This window comes from Meleagris gallopavo, chromosome 3, assembly GCF_905368555.1.
Source record: "Meleagris gallopavo chromosome 3, MGAL_WU_HG_1.1, whole genome shotgun sequence".
NCBI lineage: Eukaryota > Metazoa > Chordata > Aves > Galliformes > Phasianidae > Meleagris > Meleagris gallopavo.
In genome coordinates, this window is record NC_139406.1 from 4,773,231 (window position 1) to 4,791,234 (window position 18,004).

Genomic DNA, 18,004 nt, shown 5'->3' on the forward strand with positions numbered 1-18,004 from the left:
GATCCCCTCTAAGTCTTCTTTTCTCAAAGCTAACAGACCCAGGTTGCTCAGCCTTTCCTCACAGGGGTGCTCCAGAGCCTTTATCATCTTTGTCACCCTCCGCTGGACTCTCTCCAAGAGATCCCTGTCTTTTTTATACTGAGGAGCCCAGAACTGGACACAAAACTCCAGGTGAGGCCTGACCAGGACAGAGTAGAGGGGGAGGATCACCTCCCTTGACCTGCTGGCCACTCTGTTTTTAATGCACCCCAGGTATCTGCTGCCTTTGTGCGCTACACACAGTAGCCATAATAGGGTAAATGTTTTCCTCTAGGTATATGGTCAGAAGGAAGTCTTGGTGGGAGAAGGTATGGAAAATATGCTGTCCCATTCAGACTGTGTCTTGGGAAGGTGATGGAGCCTGAGAGAAGGGAGGGGTGATGGGCAAATCTAACACAGTGCTTGGTCATTCCCGCATAACTTGCTGTGTCTTTCATTGCAGTGCTGGTTCAATTTACAAGGGTGGTGGGTAAGAAGAACATTACTGCTTGTTGACTGAAGTAGAGAGATTTAGGGCACTTCATTAGAAGGGAGAAAAGTTAAAAAAAAAAAGTCCGTTTCTGCATCTGAAGCTTGGGAAAAAAATGAGCATTTCCTAAAGAGACTGATGGGGGGAAAAAAACAAAACACTCCTTCTTTGATAGATATTCTTTATGAATAAAACCTCCTGACTACATAAGCTAGTAGGTGAACCCCACATTCTCTTTCAAGAACAGCATACCTGTAAGTCTGTAAAGGTAAAGAATTATTTATTTAAGACATTGTTTCCCTATAATTCATTTTTCAGGTTCCTTCTTATTCCCCTCCATCAGACAAACTGGAATTCTCCCTAGATGTGTCAGACAAAGCCCAGACTCCTACAATGGCACCAGACAATGTGACTGAACATGGAATCATGCTGCTTCCCAGTAATACTGTGCCATCTGAACCCCTGCAGCAATTTACACCTACTGCTGCCAAAGCAGGTAATGTTTCAACATAGCTGGAGATCTGAGGGCCTGGGATGGGAGGCAGGGAGGGCTTTAATATTGTCAGGCTTGCATCCTTTCCTTAGTTACAAACTCTGTTCAAGTGCAGCCTCCTCCCACCTTAAGCATGAAGTCCTGCAGTAACACTGAAAACTCCATCCCCTTTAGCTGGTTACTTCTGGAGCAAAATTCTCATGAAGCGTAACATCAGTGGGAAATTATAACTCAAGCAAATAAAGCTGTGCAAAAAGCAGAGATTAAGAGCATTTTCTTAATGAGTTAATTTTTATATTGGTGAGAAATACCTAAGACTTTCTGGAGTTTCACAACAGTCTCTTCTAGCCATATTGTTGTTTTTGTTTGGCTTCAGAATACTATTCCTTCTCAGAAACTCTTCAGTAGGGTTCCCATCATGTGTAGATGTCAGATATCACGCAGGAATACAGGTGGGACTTGAGGAAGCTCAGCCCTTAACAGGGGAGAACGTGGCCACTTCATCTTGAAAAAAAGTTTTGTTATGACTTCAAAGCTCTAAGAAGGCTTATAAGACTTCCAGCTGCAGGGCAAAAAGTTCTTATTTTGAAAAAGATGTCTTTAACCGCTTTGCTGTCTGTAATTGTGTTAAATTCTGTGTGTATGTTAGTCTAACTCCTTTCTTCTGGCAAGTTTCCCCCCTTCCTTTGTATCTTGGCAAAGGGTTAGAAGGGCCAAAGAGTCAGAGAAGCACAGATGTATGTTCTTCTGTACTTCTGTAGAGTTTCCTGGTAGAATGGATCTGATTTGGGACATTCCTGGCACCTTCTGCCAGGACCTGGCTAGCAGGATGTAGATCTACTAGCCAGACAGTAGTAGGAGGTAATGGAAAGAGGTGAGTTTCAAGGGGGTTTTTCTCTAAGGCAATGAATAATCATTACCACTGAGGGTTGACTGGGCAGTTCCTCCTTCAGAATAGCAGGCTAAAGAAGATTCAGAAAAAGTGCTTGGAAGAAGCAGCTGAGGGGGAAGGTTGTGATGAATCTCAGTGTAAGTACTGCTTTGTACAAGGATTGCCTCAACTTTGTGCTCAGCCTTACCATCTTGGTATTGGAGACAGTGTTTCCTTCTCTTTTGGTCATCACACTCATCTAGCCATTTTATTCTCATCTCATGTGGAGGTCAAAAGATTTTAGAAGCACAAACCTCCACTCTGCTGATGGCTAAGTCAACTTCTGTGAGCAATTCTAGAGCCTCAGATTTCAGAAGCAATGACAGAAGGTGTCATCATGGCCTCTTCGCTTCATCCCTGTTTTGACCTGTCATCTGCCACTGCTAAGTCATCTCTTGCTCATCTATTAAGAGTTTAAATTGGATGTTTAGATAGTATTGAGTGTTGCCTTTGGAGGACTTCTGCTCTGTGGACTCCCAGTATTCAGGAACAGATTTAAAACCTTTGAAAAACAGATCTGTGAGAACCTTGCTTGAAGTTGTGCTTTGGTATGTTTCTGTTGGAGACTGGGTTTGTGGATTTTAGTATTTTTGGAAAAGGAAAGATTTTTCACAGGTAAGAACTGTTTCTGGATGACACACAGGTTGAATTGCAGTATAGCTATGAGATAACCCTATTCCACTAGCAGAATTTTTGAAAGTGACCCCATGAGCTGGGCATTTGCCTACCCAAATGCAATACAAATACACAAGTAATACTTCCTGTGGAAAAGAGACGTTAGTTTTAGGATGGACTATATTAATTAATTTAGTGAAGTTTTGTGGTCTTTCTTCTGATTCTGATGGCTCTTTTTGTACTCTGTAAATTTTTGAACTCCTATAATTCCAGCAAATTAAGAAAAATGTGTAATTCTTTATGCAGAACAAAGTTAACTCTGATATATCAGAAAAAAATCAGAACTCATCTGTCTAACATAGAAGTAGGTGAAATGGTAATTCATATTTAGGGAAGAACAATTGTCTGGAATAGTTCAATAAAAAGTGAAGTAGTCATGATTATAATTATTATTTGATTATGTATCAGGGGAAACTTCTTTTTTTTTTTAATTATCTTTGCCTATTTGCCAAATTTTGCTTAATCTGTTGCAAATAATACTTGAAGATACTAAATCTATACCCATCCTGTCTTTTAAAACATAATGTTCTCCTTCTGTCTTAGATACAGTAAAAGAACTTACTGTGTCTGCTGGAGATAACATACAAGTGATGCTACCCAAAAATGAGGTTGAACTGAATGCTTTTGTTGACCCACCACCACCAACAGGTGAGTTAAATGGCCTTGCCATACAGGACATGTTCACAGTACCAACTTGTAAATGCAGATGAGTCCTGAGTTAAGTGATCATCTGCACTTAGGGAGAAGATGTCTTTCTTATCTCCTCCTTTTACTGTTTTTGTTTTTTTTTTGTTTGTTTGTTTGTTTGTTTTGTGAATCCAATTGCTGAAAGCATTTCCTTCTTTGAATTTCACACATTTAGAAATGTCCTGTGTTTTCAGAATCTGAATTCATTAGACAAATTCAACAGAAAGTCTGTCATTTCTATCTAAAGATTATGTTGCCTGGTTATAGCATCTTGCTTTTAAGCAGAAAGGGAAAAAAAAAAGTGGAATCTGAACACATTGACCTTAAAACCACCAGATTCTGAGCTACAGTAACAAAGAATACATATTTCAAAGGTAGACATGTAAAATGCATTCACTTCATGTGAAGCTGGATTTTAAAGTTATTTGTGAAGACTGCTACTGTTGCTATGTTAGCAAGTTACAGCATACTGTGGAAGCATAACTTGTATTTGTAACACTTCATTTTTCCATCTCAAACAATAGCACTAATGATTTCCTACTGTAGCATTTTATCTGACTGGTAGTGAACTTGATTTCTTTGTTTCCTGAACTTATCTAGAAAGGAAATCTGATTATTTTTCTATTGTGTTATTACACTAAGAAACATCCTACAACTATGAATGGAGATTAATTAGTCACCCTGCTGACTATGGTGGTGAAATGGAGCGCAGGTACACCCGGACACTGAAGCTCTCTCATGTAAGTGAACTGTATGCTCAAGCTTATTTAGTTTGTTCAGTTCTTTCACAGGAATTTAAGCTGTGATGAGTGGTGCCTTTATTTGAGGAATTCGTGTTACTGTGAGTTTTCTTCACTTGCATGTATCACCAACTCTTTGATAGATCTTCAGAAACGTGCCATCTTCTTCAGAGTGCCCTCACAATTTTCCAAGATAGAGTAAAAATTCCTAAGTGTTGGCTTTGTGTTCCTCACCTCTAAACAGTAAACAGCATTTCTTATGTATGGGTTTATGAAAGGAACTCTAGGTTTCAGATATCCAGATTTTTCTATGTTTACAACATGATTGGCAGACTGTATGTGTGTTGCATCTGTATGTTTCATCACGTAACTGGATTTGTTCTGTGTATTTCTCAGCTGTCGGTGGGACTTTACGCCTTCAAAGTGACAGTTTCTGGTGAAAATGCCTTTGGCGAAGGTTTTGTAAATGTCACTGTCAAACCAGGTAAGTCAGTTGACTAAAATAATTAATTTCTTAACACGAGTGGTAATACAAAGTGCTTATGTAACTTCTTAATGCCCTTCCAAGGGCATATAGAAGTCCAGCTATGCAGAGATGTATTTCAGGTCTTTCTGTCTTCAAAGCATTTTAAGGAAGTGCAGCTAAGGATCGTGCCTAACGTGTACAAGGCATGAGGTAGTATCGTGACACCTTCTGTGGTCTCCTTTTCTGCTACAAGGATCAGGTATTAGGTGCTCAACTGGCTGCAGCTGCAAGTTACAGTGCACAGGTCTTCCCTGAGTTGTACCAGATGGAAGGGGCTGCAGCAGAAGCCTGCTGCTCTTCAGTAACCTTTTGTATTCCTTGGACAGCAGATGCTGCAGAGCTGTCACTTTTGGATTTTGATTACTGAGGACTATTGATCTGTAGAGTTACCAGATTATCTTTGCCCAGGTCCTCACAATTTTTTTCAATCCTATCTTTCTCACAGCAATCAGAATTAACCAGCCACCTGTTGCTGTTGCTTCGCCCAAAGTACAAGAAGTTTCTTTGCCTACAACTTCTACCTTCATTGATGGCAGTCGTATGTACTTGCTTACAGCCTGTATTTTTAATACAGTTAGAACACTGTTTATCAATACCAAGTGGAATTCTTTCTTTTCATTCAACACACAGAAGTTCCCTGAATCATTATTCATGTTGGGAATTTGAGGGCAGTCATAAGTGGTTTTTAAAAAGGTTGAGTTAATTAGCTGTATAAGATTGAATGATATTCGTTCTAGAGTGAGCTGCACTTGGAAGATACTTACTTTCTGATGTTTTTAGTTACAGAAGATATGATTGCTTGACTTTGTGTATTTGTGGAAATACAGTTGGCACATCAAGACAATAGTGGTAAAATGCAGCCTTCTACTGATGAACTGAGGTAGTGTGTGCCCTCAGAGGTTCTTTCTCTCCTGGTTGGGGTCCCCATTACAGGCCTCTGTGCCAGTCTGGGTCCATGACAGAGAGCTGACATGTCGTTTTGATTACTGCTCCTCTGGGTTTGTTTAAAAGTTAAGCAAAGGTTTGCTTTTATCTTTACTAAGAACAAACAAACTGTAGAATGTACAAGAAGTTGTAGAATGCCCCATCTGGAGTACTGCATCCAGGTGTGGGGTCCCCAGCACAGGGAAGTTGTAAAGCTTATGAACTGAGTCCACAGGTGAGCCACAAAGATAATCAGAGGGCTGCAGCACTTCTATTAAGGGATCTTTGTTTGTTCGGACTGGAGAAGAGAAAGCTCTAGGAAGGCCTCATTGTGGCCTTCCAGTATTTAAAGGGAGGTTATAAACAGAAAGGAAATGAACTTTATACAGAGATAGTGATAGGACAAGGGGGATAATTTTAAACTAAAGGAGGGGAGATGTAGATTAAGGTGTCAGGTAGAAGTTATTTACTGAGAGAGTGGTGAGGTGCTGGAAAGACTGCCCAGAGAGGTTGTGGATGCCCCATCCCTGGAGATGTTCAAGGTCAGGCTGGATGGAGTCCTGTTCAAACTGATCTAGTGCTTGATCTAGCAGTTGTCAACCCTGCCTGTGGCAAGGGTTTGGAACGAGGTGATCATTGAGCCATTTTGTAGTTCTATGATTCATGCAGAGAGCAGCTGGCTGAGATTGGCTTTACCTTTGTTTGTTTATGATAAAGCATTTAGAATGTAACTCATCATCTGGTTCAATAGCTCTCATATGTGAACTGTAGAAAAACAGCTAGGGATCAGTGCATGAGAGACTTTAGTATTCATACAGCCTGATGTTACACAAGGTACTGATACATTTTTCTTTAATTCATGTAGAAAGTACAGATGATATAAAGATCGTGAGTTACCACTGGGAAGAAATTAAAGGTCCTTTGCGGGAGCAGAAAGCATCTGCTGACACACCTGTCTTGCACTTGTCTAACCTTGTTCTTGGAAATTACACTTTCAGGTACACTTGCATGGATGATTTTCTTTTGAGTTTCAGGCATTTCTGTGATGTCAGCTGGATGTTTTTTTGTGTGTGTGTGCGCTTGTGCATACCTCCTTAAAGAACTTCATTTTTCTTTTGTAAGCTCTTTGCCTTCATTTCATGGGGACCAATTTCATTAAGAAGTACTTGTAGTGATTTTGTGACGCTGGTATGATGATGCACTGGAGCACAAACCTATGCAAATCAAGGTATCAGAAATTAAATAACCTCCCACTTCCTGCAATAGTAACTTCAAGAGAATATATATATATTTTTTCAGATGAGACTAAAGTCAGGATGTGAAAGTCATCCCCTGAATAGTGGTGACAAACAGAATAGTAGTGGCAGTCTGATCCATGCAAGGTCTTATGGTGTGCTGAGTTTAGTCTTTTCTTCCTAAATGCCTTTGCCTTGCTGCTGTTTTCTACCAGTTAATCCTTGCTGGCAATAGATTTTGTCCAGACAACAAAAACAATGTTTATAGTCCTGGATGCTTTAATTAAAATCAGAGATCATTTTCTGTACTTTTTAATTTAGCACTTTGTCCTGGGCTTGTGCATTTTTCACTGAATCACTCTTGGCTGCCAATGAGTACAGCCTACAGCTCGGTACATCATATATCAGTGTAGCATCAGCAGAATGCTGAGGCCTGTTGATGACCAGTGTATGGCATCCATTAAACGTGGCCCTTTGCATAAGCATCGCCAAAAATTCAGCTTCAGTTCTCTGTTCCTTATTGGAATTGTTCCATATTGCACAATGGCAGAAGATTATTATTTTCTTTTCCTGTGTTGAAAAGGATAGAGCTCACGTACATTGCTTTTAAGCGTGCTCTGAACACAAGGGAATTAAGAAATCACTTTTTCCATATGCCTTTGGGAAAGGCTGAGGTACTTGAACAATACAGCAGCCTATTTAAGCTCAAAGGAAATTAGCTGGAAGATACTCCTAACACACTTGGTTGTGCATCCATTGCAAAAGTATGCTGTTGCTAATGGCAGGATCAGTAAGCATTATTGTTCTCTCTTGGGGAAGACTTCAAGAGTGGCTCCCTTCCATGTTTTTGGCTGTATGCAATACTCACAAAAGGGGTGAACTGAAGATGTACCAAGTTCCCACACCATAGAGAACAGTCTGTCATCACTTTCAGGTGTCACATTTTTAGATAATATGCCACTGTGTTTCTGGAAAGCAGAAACAATTGTTTAAACCCTACGTTACATTTAGTTTTGTGACTTGAGATTTCCTTACAAAATCAGAGCTGATAATAAGCTCCAGTAGTATTAGTAGCAGTTTGTTTAAGAAATAAGAAGTTATGAGGTGTTACTGTGCTATGATAAGGCAGAATTTTTGAATATCCACAGTAGTGTTGGGTGCAGGGATTGTTGCGCAGTAGCAGATGAATGAAGTCATTGTTTTTTACAGAGTACATTTTTAAAGAACGTACAGCAAAATCTCTGCGAATTGATGGAGTTGCCATTGACTGCATGGAAGAGGTTTCATCTGGGATCCAGAATAGATGTGCACTTTTTTAAAAAACAGATTGCAAGCTATGATTGAAAGTAGTCTTCTGAATTTCTTTCCACCTTAGTTGAAGGCTATGTCTTTCTGCAGGCTCATAAAAATTAAATCAGTGGCTCTGTTTTAGGGAGTGATTTTGTTTTCTTTGAGTACCAGCAAAATGGGAATCTTTGGCTTCTAACTTGTCAGCAGCCTGATCTAACAAATTTCCAGTATTGCCTTTTTTCTATTGTAGACTCACAGTGATTGATTCAGATGGAGCAGCCAACTCCACAATTGCGTCTCTGAGTGTCAACAAACCAGTGGATTACCCACCTATTGCAAATGCAGGACCTAATCAGGCAGTCACTTTGCCCCAGAACTTCATCACGTTGAATGGAAACCAGAGCAGTGATGACCATGAGATTGTCAGCTATGAGTGGTCACTCAGTCCCAGAAGCAAAGACAAGGTTGTAGCAATGCAGGTATGTCTGTTTCTCCTTGCATAGTACTAGAAAGTTCTTTCATCTTTGCCTTTAATATGAAGAGAAACATACAAAAGTAATTTTTCAGAACCATTTAAATATCCCGAGTGCTGTTGTTCCTTTCTGTTGTGTTCAGCTTTTTAGACTCTATTACTACTTGTAATTTTCTTTTTCTTTTTTTTTTTTAATCATTCCTTATGGCCATTTCTGTTCCCTATTGTTTGTTGGTGGTTTGGAAAAAATCTCAGTTCACTCTGCCTAATTCTGGACCCTGGAGCTTGCTCCACGGATTTACATCTTCTGAGAGGCTAGACATGGTGCAAAGTTTTTTTTGAGAGGAGATTAGACTTGCCCAAGTTTTTGTTAACACTTCATTTTCCTGGAAACAGTAGGACTCAAACAAGAACTTAATGTTCTGAGTGAAAACTTACAAGACTTCTGTCAATTTCTTGCTGACACACTGGTTTTTTGGTTCAACCTTAATAAAACACAGGTTTCCTATGAATGCTAATTGATTTTACTCTTATTTTTTATGGCTACATATTTATTTTCTTTTTGTCTTTTGTTTTTTTTAAGTCTGAGAACTCCAATACAAATACAATTTCAGTGCACTTACACTCACTGGATGCAGGTTCTTGTAGCTGTTTAGATGATTAAAGTAATTAATATAATGATTCCAGCTTTAGAACTTCAGGAGCCATTTTTATGAGAGATGTGACCTCTCTGTGTTAAAAAGGCAAATGTTTTAGGCTTTCCAAACTGGAAAGAGACCACTTTATATAGATCATTTTAGAAAATAAGCTCTGGTGGTCAGATAACCATGTATCATATCCTTTAGTTCATATTAGACTTCCCTGAATAACTGTGATAATTGTAATTTTGATTGATGAAGATGGAAAGGATGATTCCTCATGAGATACATAAATGGTCATTTTGTTAGGCATATAGTTGGGCCTAATCTTTTTGTGAGCTTTTGTGTGTGTATATATATACATATATATATGTATATACTAACTAATACTGCTGGAAGTATATGTTCAGAACAGAGTTGTCTTGTTTAACTTCTGTATTTCCATAAGCCTACCTGGCTGGAATCAAGTATGTTGTTGTTCTTTTTAATGACTTATTTTTGCATTTAACTATTTTTAGAAATAAATACTGGATTAAACAATGTCATTGTTAATGTCCCATGTGTCTAACAATTATTGTTGTTCAGAAATAATGCAGCAATTATACTAAAAATTAAGAAATTAAGATTTTATGTTGATAAAGATATCTGTGGATTGATAGACAGTTGTAGTACTGAATACATGACATCTGTCTGTACGTCAAATTTTAAGTATCCTCTTTGTCTGCAAGGTGCTTTTGCTCAAATCATGTACTTATTTGGAATTAAAACATACTTTACTTTTCCTCCACATCTGCTCTCTTAATATACTTTTGTATTCCATGAGTACTTTTTCTCATCTCTCTCTCACTGCCATGTAGGGAGTGCGGACTCCATACCTCCAGCTATCTGCAATGCAGGAAGGAGATTATACCTTTCAGCTCACAGTCACGGATTCAGCAAGGCAGCAGTCCACTGCTGAGGTCACTCTGATAGTACAGCCTGGTAAGCTGACTGACTGCAGGCACTGCTGGTCCTTCAGGGTGGACCAGCCTGAATGCCTTAGCACTGCCATCAGATCTCTCTTCTCCCCATATTCACAGAATCACCAAGGTTGGAAAAGACCTTCAAGATCATCCAGTCCAACCATCTATCAATCACCAATAGTTCTCACTAAACCATGTCCCTCAACACAAAATCCAGATGTTCCTTGAACACCTCCAGGGTTGGTGACTCCACCACCTCCCTGGGCAGCCCATTCCTGGTGCTTGTATTGCACCATTCAGGTGGCAGTCTGGTGTGCCTGCATCAAGGACTCTTTCACTTCTGTTTCCTTTCACCTCTGTTTCCTATCAAAACAAACAGTAAAAACAAGTGTAGAATTCCAGGAAATCCAGGCAGTGATCCTGAAGGCTCCCATTGGCCTGATTATATAAGGCACTATGCATGTTTGAGTGTACTTTTAAAAACTAAAAAGTAGCTTTCACTTTAATACCCTGCTAAGCTGTTCACCATATCAATCAGTGATTTGCTCTGTTTCTTACTGTTTTGCATTTCTTCAAGAATCCTGGTGCAATCTGAATTCTCACTAGAATTCTTTTGCCAGAAGAAAAAATGTCAAGCAGAGTTTCAAAAGCTGCTTCTTTCACATCATTGTTTAGATCTGGGAGCTGAATGATGAGTAGATGCAAGTGCACCAGGCCTACAAAGTATTTTTTTTTTTTCCAATTTTTGATAATATGTTTGCATATTGCAGGTTCTTACATTTGAAGTTGACATTTCTGCTCATGTGAAGATCTCATATTACACTATGAGCAATGTTATGTCTCCTTCATTTTGCTCATTCTACAGCTACTTCTAGAACCATTGAATGCATTGGGTTGGAAGGAACCTTAAAAATACTCTAGTTCCACCCCCCCTGCCCTGGGCCAGGACAGTTCCCACAAGACCAAAGCCCCATTGAAACTGGTCTTGAACACCTCCAGGAGTGGGCATCCTCAGCTTCTCTGGGCAACCTCTTCCTGTGCTTCACCACCTTCTGAGTAAAGCATTTCCTCTTAAATGTCAATGACCCTTTTTAAGGAAACTTTGCAATGGGTATTTACCAAAGGAGAATAGTAGTGTTGGTGGTTTGCCATGCCACAACAACAAAATTTGGAAACAGAATAATAAATTATATTTTTTCACCAAATCCTCGAAGGCTCAAAATTGAGACTAGCTGAGTGGCATTGCACTGACCTTGAGCACTGGGAAACTTGGGCCAGGATCTTCTTTACTATATTTGTGTGGTCACAGTGGTGGAGCCAGATCAATACCACACCACTCCTGTCATAAAACACCTTTATACAGTGTATACTTGAGCAGACTACAGAGTTCATGGAGTGTTACCGTGCCTTCAGATGTGACTGAGACAGGGAAGAACTTGCTGTGGAATTTGACTTGCAGAGCTGGTCTCTCCCACCAAGTACTTTTTACTGGTTTATGTGTGTTATATTCAATCCCTAGGAAGTGATGGAACAACTTAATGCTAGAAACCATTTCCAGGGACAAGAAGAACAAGAAAATCCTCAAGGCAGTCAGCTCAGGTTCACCAAGAGGAAGTCATGCCTAACCAACCAGATGAGCTCCTGTTATCAAATCACCAACCTGGTTGATGAGGGGAGAACAGAAGGAGGTCTTAATGGCATATATACCCAAAGGGAGGTTGCAGAGAAGATGGAGTCATACTCTTCAGCAGCAATGCTAGGGCAGTGGGTATAAACTGGAACATAAGAGATTCCCTCTGAACACCTGGAACACCTGTGTGCTTTATGGGTGATGGAGCACTGGTGCAGGTTGTCTAAACAGGCTGTGGAGTCTCCTCTTGGAGATCTTCAAAAGCCTCCTTAACATGAGCCTGGACAACTGCTCTAGGTTTCCCTGTTTGAGCAGGGGCTGGACCAGATGAACCCAGAGATCCCTTCCAACTTAAGCCACTGTGTGGTTCTCTGATTCTCTGTTTCATGCTTTTGAGCCTCCTGGCAGGCTTCTAATTTTATATTCTGTGTAAAATCTTGCTGATTGACATTCTTAGTGACTAACTAGCAAATGTGATACACTAAATCTTTTTACAGAAAACAACAGCCCTCCAGTAGCAGTGGCTGGCCCTGACAAGGAATTGACGTTCCCAGTAGAAAGTACTACACTGGATGGAAGCAGAAGCCAAGATGACCAAGGCATTGTCCTCTATCATTGGGAAAATATCAGGTAATCAGGTACCTAAAGGGATATATTACTAATCTATAGTTTAGAGAATAAAAAAGAGGGAGAGAAAAAAGTGAAATTGCTTGACTTCCAGAGCTTCTTAATCAATACTGTTGGGTGAAGCAGTGTTTGAAAATTGCTTTGAGAGTTTTCCTTCTTAGGTGGTAATAGGTTGAGAAGTAAGAATTTTAAATTCATCTGGGCCTGCTTATGTTTTATTCTGTGTCATCTTGAAACCTGGAGTTACAAAGTTGTTTTATGAGGAAATTACAGGAACTCTCTTATCTTCCATTAAGGAGGGCAACAGGCGTAGCTACTCTCCTGTAATGTGTAATTTTTCCTGTCAGTGCTTTTATAATCTCTTCTGTTTGTTGGATAACAAAGGAAAAATTATCCAAACAATCCCTTTAGCCAGAGCTTTCATTAGAAATGACTGAAGCACTGTTGAATAGCGATTAAAAATGCTGTAGAGAAGCTTGTAATTGTATGCTCAAATACGGAGCTAATTGATCCTTAATAAAAGAACAAAGGTATTAGTTTGTGCAGCTGTCCTGTCCATGGTACAGAAATAAATTTGTTGCAAGTGTCTTTTAGACCAGCAGCGTTTGCATATGCTCCCACAGAATAGTACAGCAAGGAGGCTGATCTGAGGTGCATTTTCTGCTCTTCTAATGATGGTATGTGTGCTGCTTGAGTGTTTTGAATTTCTAGAAAAAGATGCAATTATGAACTCTCTAATCTAAACTCGTTGTCATAATTTCTTTACTGTCAGTGCTTGTAGAAGTGATGGAACCCCATAATAACAGCAAATGATGTGAGTGATGCTGCTCTGAGAGAATTTTGTCTGGCTTTGACAAATAGTTTTTATGAGACGTTTTGTTTCAGTGGGCCAAGCTACGTGCAGATGGAAAATGGTGACAAAGCTGTAGCAACTGTGTCTGGTCTTCAGGTTGGCACCTATCGCTTCAGACTGACAGTTAAAGACCAGCAGGGGTTAAGCAGTGCATGTATGCTGTCTATTACTGTGAAGGAAGGTAAGCCTATTGCTGCTACTTAGGATGTAGTAGGCAGTTAGTTTAGTCACTGACAACGTAAAGAAACTCAGAATAGGAATGGCTAATGTATATGTTGTCATCTTTCAAGGGATTCAAGAAGAATAACTGCCATTTTGTAATAAAGGAGTATTGCAAGTAACTGCTAAAATCACTTCCTGCTTTTACATCTCTCTCTGCCTTCCACCCCACCCTCTCTCTCCCCCTCTCTCTCCAGCTAATAATCAGACCAGTGAGGCATTTCATTTATCATCACAGCTTTCCAGAGCTCTGTCTTATCAGTTATGTTCTACACAGAAGTCAGTGATGTCTTGCTTCTGGAAAGAAAATGTTTTCATACTTCTCTGGTGATTTTGGTCATACTCACAGTTCATGTTATAATTTCACTGCTAGCAGTGAGCAAAAAGCATTCAGGATCTGTAGTTACTATTGGATACTCTTTGCTTAAATACAGATATGAAAAAGTAAGATTTCACACAAGCTTCTATTATGCAGAGCCCAGCATCGTGCTCTCATGCTGAGCTGTGTTTCTAAGGCAGGTAGAAAACTTCTTGACTGAGGTGATCAGATGCAAAATTTGCTGTGGGACTACAAATAAAGTACCCCACAGTGCTTTAAAATATATTTTTTGGATAATATTTCTTGGCAGTGTTCTTCTCAGGTTGCAGATCTGCTTTTGTCAGATTATTGTAATTCCAGAGCCAAATTCTGTATACCCTCTCATCTTTTTCCTGTCCCTTTGATACAAGATTCTCTTTTTAGTGCCTGTAATCATCAGGGTAGAGAAATAAAGTGTGGGTGTATTGGCAATGGTATGTCACACCTTGCATGAATTGAAAGCAAATTCTTCTCCACTACTTTTATGGCTAGAAAACAACAGTCCACCCCGGGCACATGCTGGTGGGAAGCATGTTCTGGTGCTTCCCAATAACTCTGTTACCTTGGATGGCTCAAGATCTGCTGATGACCAGGGGATTGTGTCATATCTGTGGATTCGGGATGGTCAAAGCCCGGCAGCTGGGGTGAGTTTTTTGAAGGTTTTAACTGGACTCAAATTCAGCTCTTAGGTATGTTGCTTCACTGCAGAAGGGCAAGCAGGGATGACTCATGAGATGCAATAGAGGATGCTGTCTACATCTGATTTATCTCCTCGGCACTATCTAATGCTTTGGTTCAAGTAGCTTGTGTCATTTTCAGTAGTGCAAATTGGTAAGAACTGAGAGAGGAGAAGGTAAGATGATAGCAAAGCTTCTAGAAGTAATTCACTTAAGTATATGAGAAGGAGTGGAGAGATTTCAGTTACAGCTGGCAGAAATGTTGAAAATTCATAAACTTCAAGGAGAGGAAGTAATATACAAGAAAGCAGAACTAATTATACTAGAGTAAAATTGAGAAATAATAATGTGACTGTCTCGGGTTTTCAGGTAAATGGGGACTTGAGGATGTCAGCTGTTCTATCTGAGGTGGTTTTTATTTTGTTTTGTTCTGCGTTTTGTTTTAATGAGAAGAATCTGTACTGTATGCAGAGATCCTTATTAACTCCCACTTGCAAATTTGCATTATACTGCTATGAATTGTGGATAGGTCACATTTGTCATAAAGCTAAAGCAAGAACTCACACTGTCATATCAGATACCTGAGTTGATATTCATATCTGCAATTTTATCTGAGGGTATAACCATCCTGGTGCCTGTTTTTGCAGGATGTGATCCATGGCTCAGACCATGAAGCAGTATTGCAGCTAACTAATCTGGTGGAAGGAATCTATATCTTTCACTTGAAAGTGACAGATGCCAAAGGAGATTCAGATATTGACTCTGCTACTGTTGAAGTGCGGCCTGGTATGACAATTAAAAGGTCATCGATACGTTGTGAATACCTCATCTTTGTTCTCCTTTTCTCTTCTTCCAGTGTTGACAAGATTTTGTCAGGCTAAAACACAATTCTCTTTTCCTATCATCTGATTGCACTTCTCTCAGTTGGCATTGTGTGTGTTGAACAAGACGTGTCGGAGTTCTTCTTTCCCACCATTTGCAGCATTGCTGTCCTAGATAGATAAATATCTGAAAATTACACATCTTACTCTCTTAGTTTCAGCTGAGACAGAATTCCTTTATTTGGAGTGTCTGCTATGATGCTGTGTTTGGGTTCTAGGAGAAAAACAACGTTAATAACACACCGATGTTTATAGTTGCCTGCTAAGCCAAGGCTGTTCACAGCAAAGAGCCCAAGGAGCTGGGAGGGAATAGAATTAGGACAGCTAACTTAAACTGGCCAAAGGGATATTCCATACTATTTGACATCAAGCACAAGTTTTGAAGAGGGAGGGACTGCATCTTGCTCTCTTCAGCTGCTCAGAGGGTGGTGGTGAGCAATTGCTTGTTCATCACTTGTTATATACATTTTTATATGTATACAGTCATGACTATTTTCCTTTTCTTTTTCTCTGCCTTAGTAAATAGTTTGATTAACCTACAAGTTCTACTTTTTTTTTTATTCTCTCCCCCATTCCATTGGGAAGAGGGGAAGTGAGCAAATGACTGCGTGATGTTGAGCCACCTACCAGGTTATAAACAACAGCACTTAATGTTTTCATTTAGCTACTTTTTGGTTTTCTGTCATAAATTGAAGTTTCTTGTTTGTTTTTGTGGTTATTGATGGGTTTGGCCAATTGCAAGGGAACTGTGCATTAAGTTTAGGTACAAATGCTGCAATAGTGTGTTTGTGTTGTTTTATTCCTTCTCTTACTCTGAAGGACAAAAACAAATCCCCAAGACTTTCAGAATGTTTTAAATTGGCTTGTCATGGTCTGATATTACTCATATATAGTCTTGTCTTCAAATGTAAATTAGGTGATTATGTGATGGAAACAATGAGTTGGGTTTTCAGGAAATTAATGTGTGGCAAGTCTGTCAGATTTCATGTTTCTCTGGTTCCTGGGCAATTATTTTATTTCTTCCTCACTTTATTATTGAATGTAGTCATGTGATAGTTTGCTCAAAGTATCATTGCATATCTGTGAAGCTTGTTTTGTTTGCAAAACATTCTAGAAACGCAAATATTATTTGAACATATTTCTCATGTTTGAAAAGAAATATTTTTGGTATTTCTGAATCTGACTGTCCCCATTTAGGCTCATTCACTAAGTCTTGGATACTACCCTGTGAGTCTGTCTTTGCATCCCTTTTCCTCATTGGTAGCCAGTAGTAGATCACCAGCAGGTAACTTAAAAATTAGACTTACCCAGCACTTACCTCAGACCTTCATGTGACAGCATTAGGGGAAACAGACGTTGTTATTCTGCACAGAGATGTGGTAATGCTGAAATACACACTGAAATGTTTTTTTCCCGAACTGATTGTTATCTTAGGACCTGATTGGTCTACTGAATTAAAGATTGGTGGATTGTTATCTTAGGACCTACCAGATTTATTTCAGAAATAATGTGAAAAAGCAGGCTGAGTACTTTTGTAGGAGCACAAAAGGGGTGCCTTATAAGTGATGTTGGTCTTATTCAGGAAAATGCAGTATTGATAAATAACTGTAATACCACATGTTGTCTTCATTCAGTACTGAAATATTTTCCAGGCTCTGATACCATACCGTGTCTTTCTTCTGTTAGATCCCAAAAAGAGTGGTCTGGTGGAGCTGATTCTGCAAGTTGAGGTGGGACAGCTGAGTGAACAGCAGAAGGACACACTGGTGAGACAACTAGCTGTATTGCTGAATGTCTTGGATTCAGATATCAAAGTTCAGAAGATACAAGCATTCTCAGATATAAGGTACAAAGATGCCCTGCTGTGCCAGGAAGATTTATGATTTTCATCAAGTCTTTCACAGCTCGTAGTTAGTTGCAAAATAATGTAGAAAATGTTATTGAAGATGCTACTGTATATACTTTAAGAAGTAAGTTTCCTCTGTTGTGGTAGGAAATTGATGAAGTGAGCTCTCCAAGAGCTTGGTTTTTAAATATTTTATTTAAAAAAATCCTCTGCATAGATTATCTTTTTTTATTCCCTTAATTATCTTTTATTCCTTCAAAGAAAGTTCATGCAGAATTTCAGTGTCTCTGTTCCATGTAGAGTTACTATTTTTCCCAAATGCTGGCTGGAATAAGATGGACAGACCTTCTCCCAGTGAAGCAAATACTGTATTTCAAAATAAGTTTCCAGCTGTATCCTATCACGGTTACTTTGGTTCCCTTTTTTTCCTCTCTAAGCTTCTGATACTTTTAAGTACTTTATGTACTTAAGTACATTTCTCCAGGTAACTGATAAGAAAAAATCATTTTTTTTACAGAAAAATCAGCAGATTTTGCAGTATTCTATATATTATACCTACTTCAAAGTAAATATCTTTTCTGTTTGTAGAGGTGTGGAAGTAGCCATATGCAGCATGATCGTTAAAAACCTGTTGACATCATATTCTAAATTACTTCTTGTTAACTGCTTGGTGATTTAAAAATCTATTTTAGTATTTATTCACCTCTCTGGGAAGCTCTTAACATTAAAAAAAGGAAAAGAAAATCCAGTGTCAGCCAAAAAATGGCTATACTACCTTAAAGTTCAGGTTGAATATTAGGAAAAAAATTGTTTTAGAAAGAATCATGAGATA

At 39.1% G+C, this 18,004-nt stretch overlaps 1 protein-coding gene across 3 annotated transcripts in view; it reads left to right on the forward strand.

The window, feature by feature from the left end:
- The window catches only part of KIAA0319 (KIAA0319 ortholog), a 45,895-nt gene that overhangs the window by 12,132 nt on the left and 15,759 nt on the right, over positions 1-18,004 (forward strand). For all 3 annotated transcript variants that reach the window (XM_010708288.4, XM_019613698.3, XM_085220102.1), the window contains exons 3-15: positions 827-1,004; positions 3,151-3,255; positions 3,937-4,034; positions 4,431-4,518; positions 5,006-5,098; positions 6,350-6,482; positions 8,260-8,488; positions 9,977-10,100; positions 12,209-12,341; positions 13,224-13,372; positions 14,261-14,412; positions 15,093-15,231; positions 17,013-17,172. In XM_010708288.4, the coding sequence (XP_010706590.2) occupies positions 827-1,004; positions 3,151-3,255; positions 3,937-4,034; positions 4,431-4,518; positions 5,006-5,098; positions 6,350-6,482; positions 8,260-8,488; positions 9,977-10,100; positions 12,209-12,341; positions 13,224-13,372; positions 14,261-14,412; positions 15,093-15,231; positions 17,013-17,172 (1,781 nt within the window). The remainder of the gene's footprint in view (positions 1-826; positions 1,005-3,150; positions 3,256-3,936; positions 4,035-4,430; positions 4,519-5,005; positions 5,099-6,349; positions 6,483-8,259; positions 8,489-9,976; positions 10,101-12,208; positions 12,342-13,223; positions 13,373-14,260; positions 14,413-15,092; positions 15,232-17,012; positions 17,173-18,004) is intronic.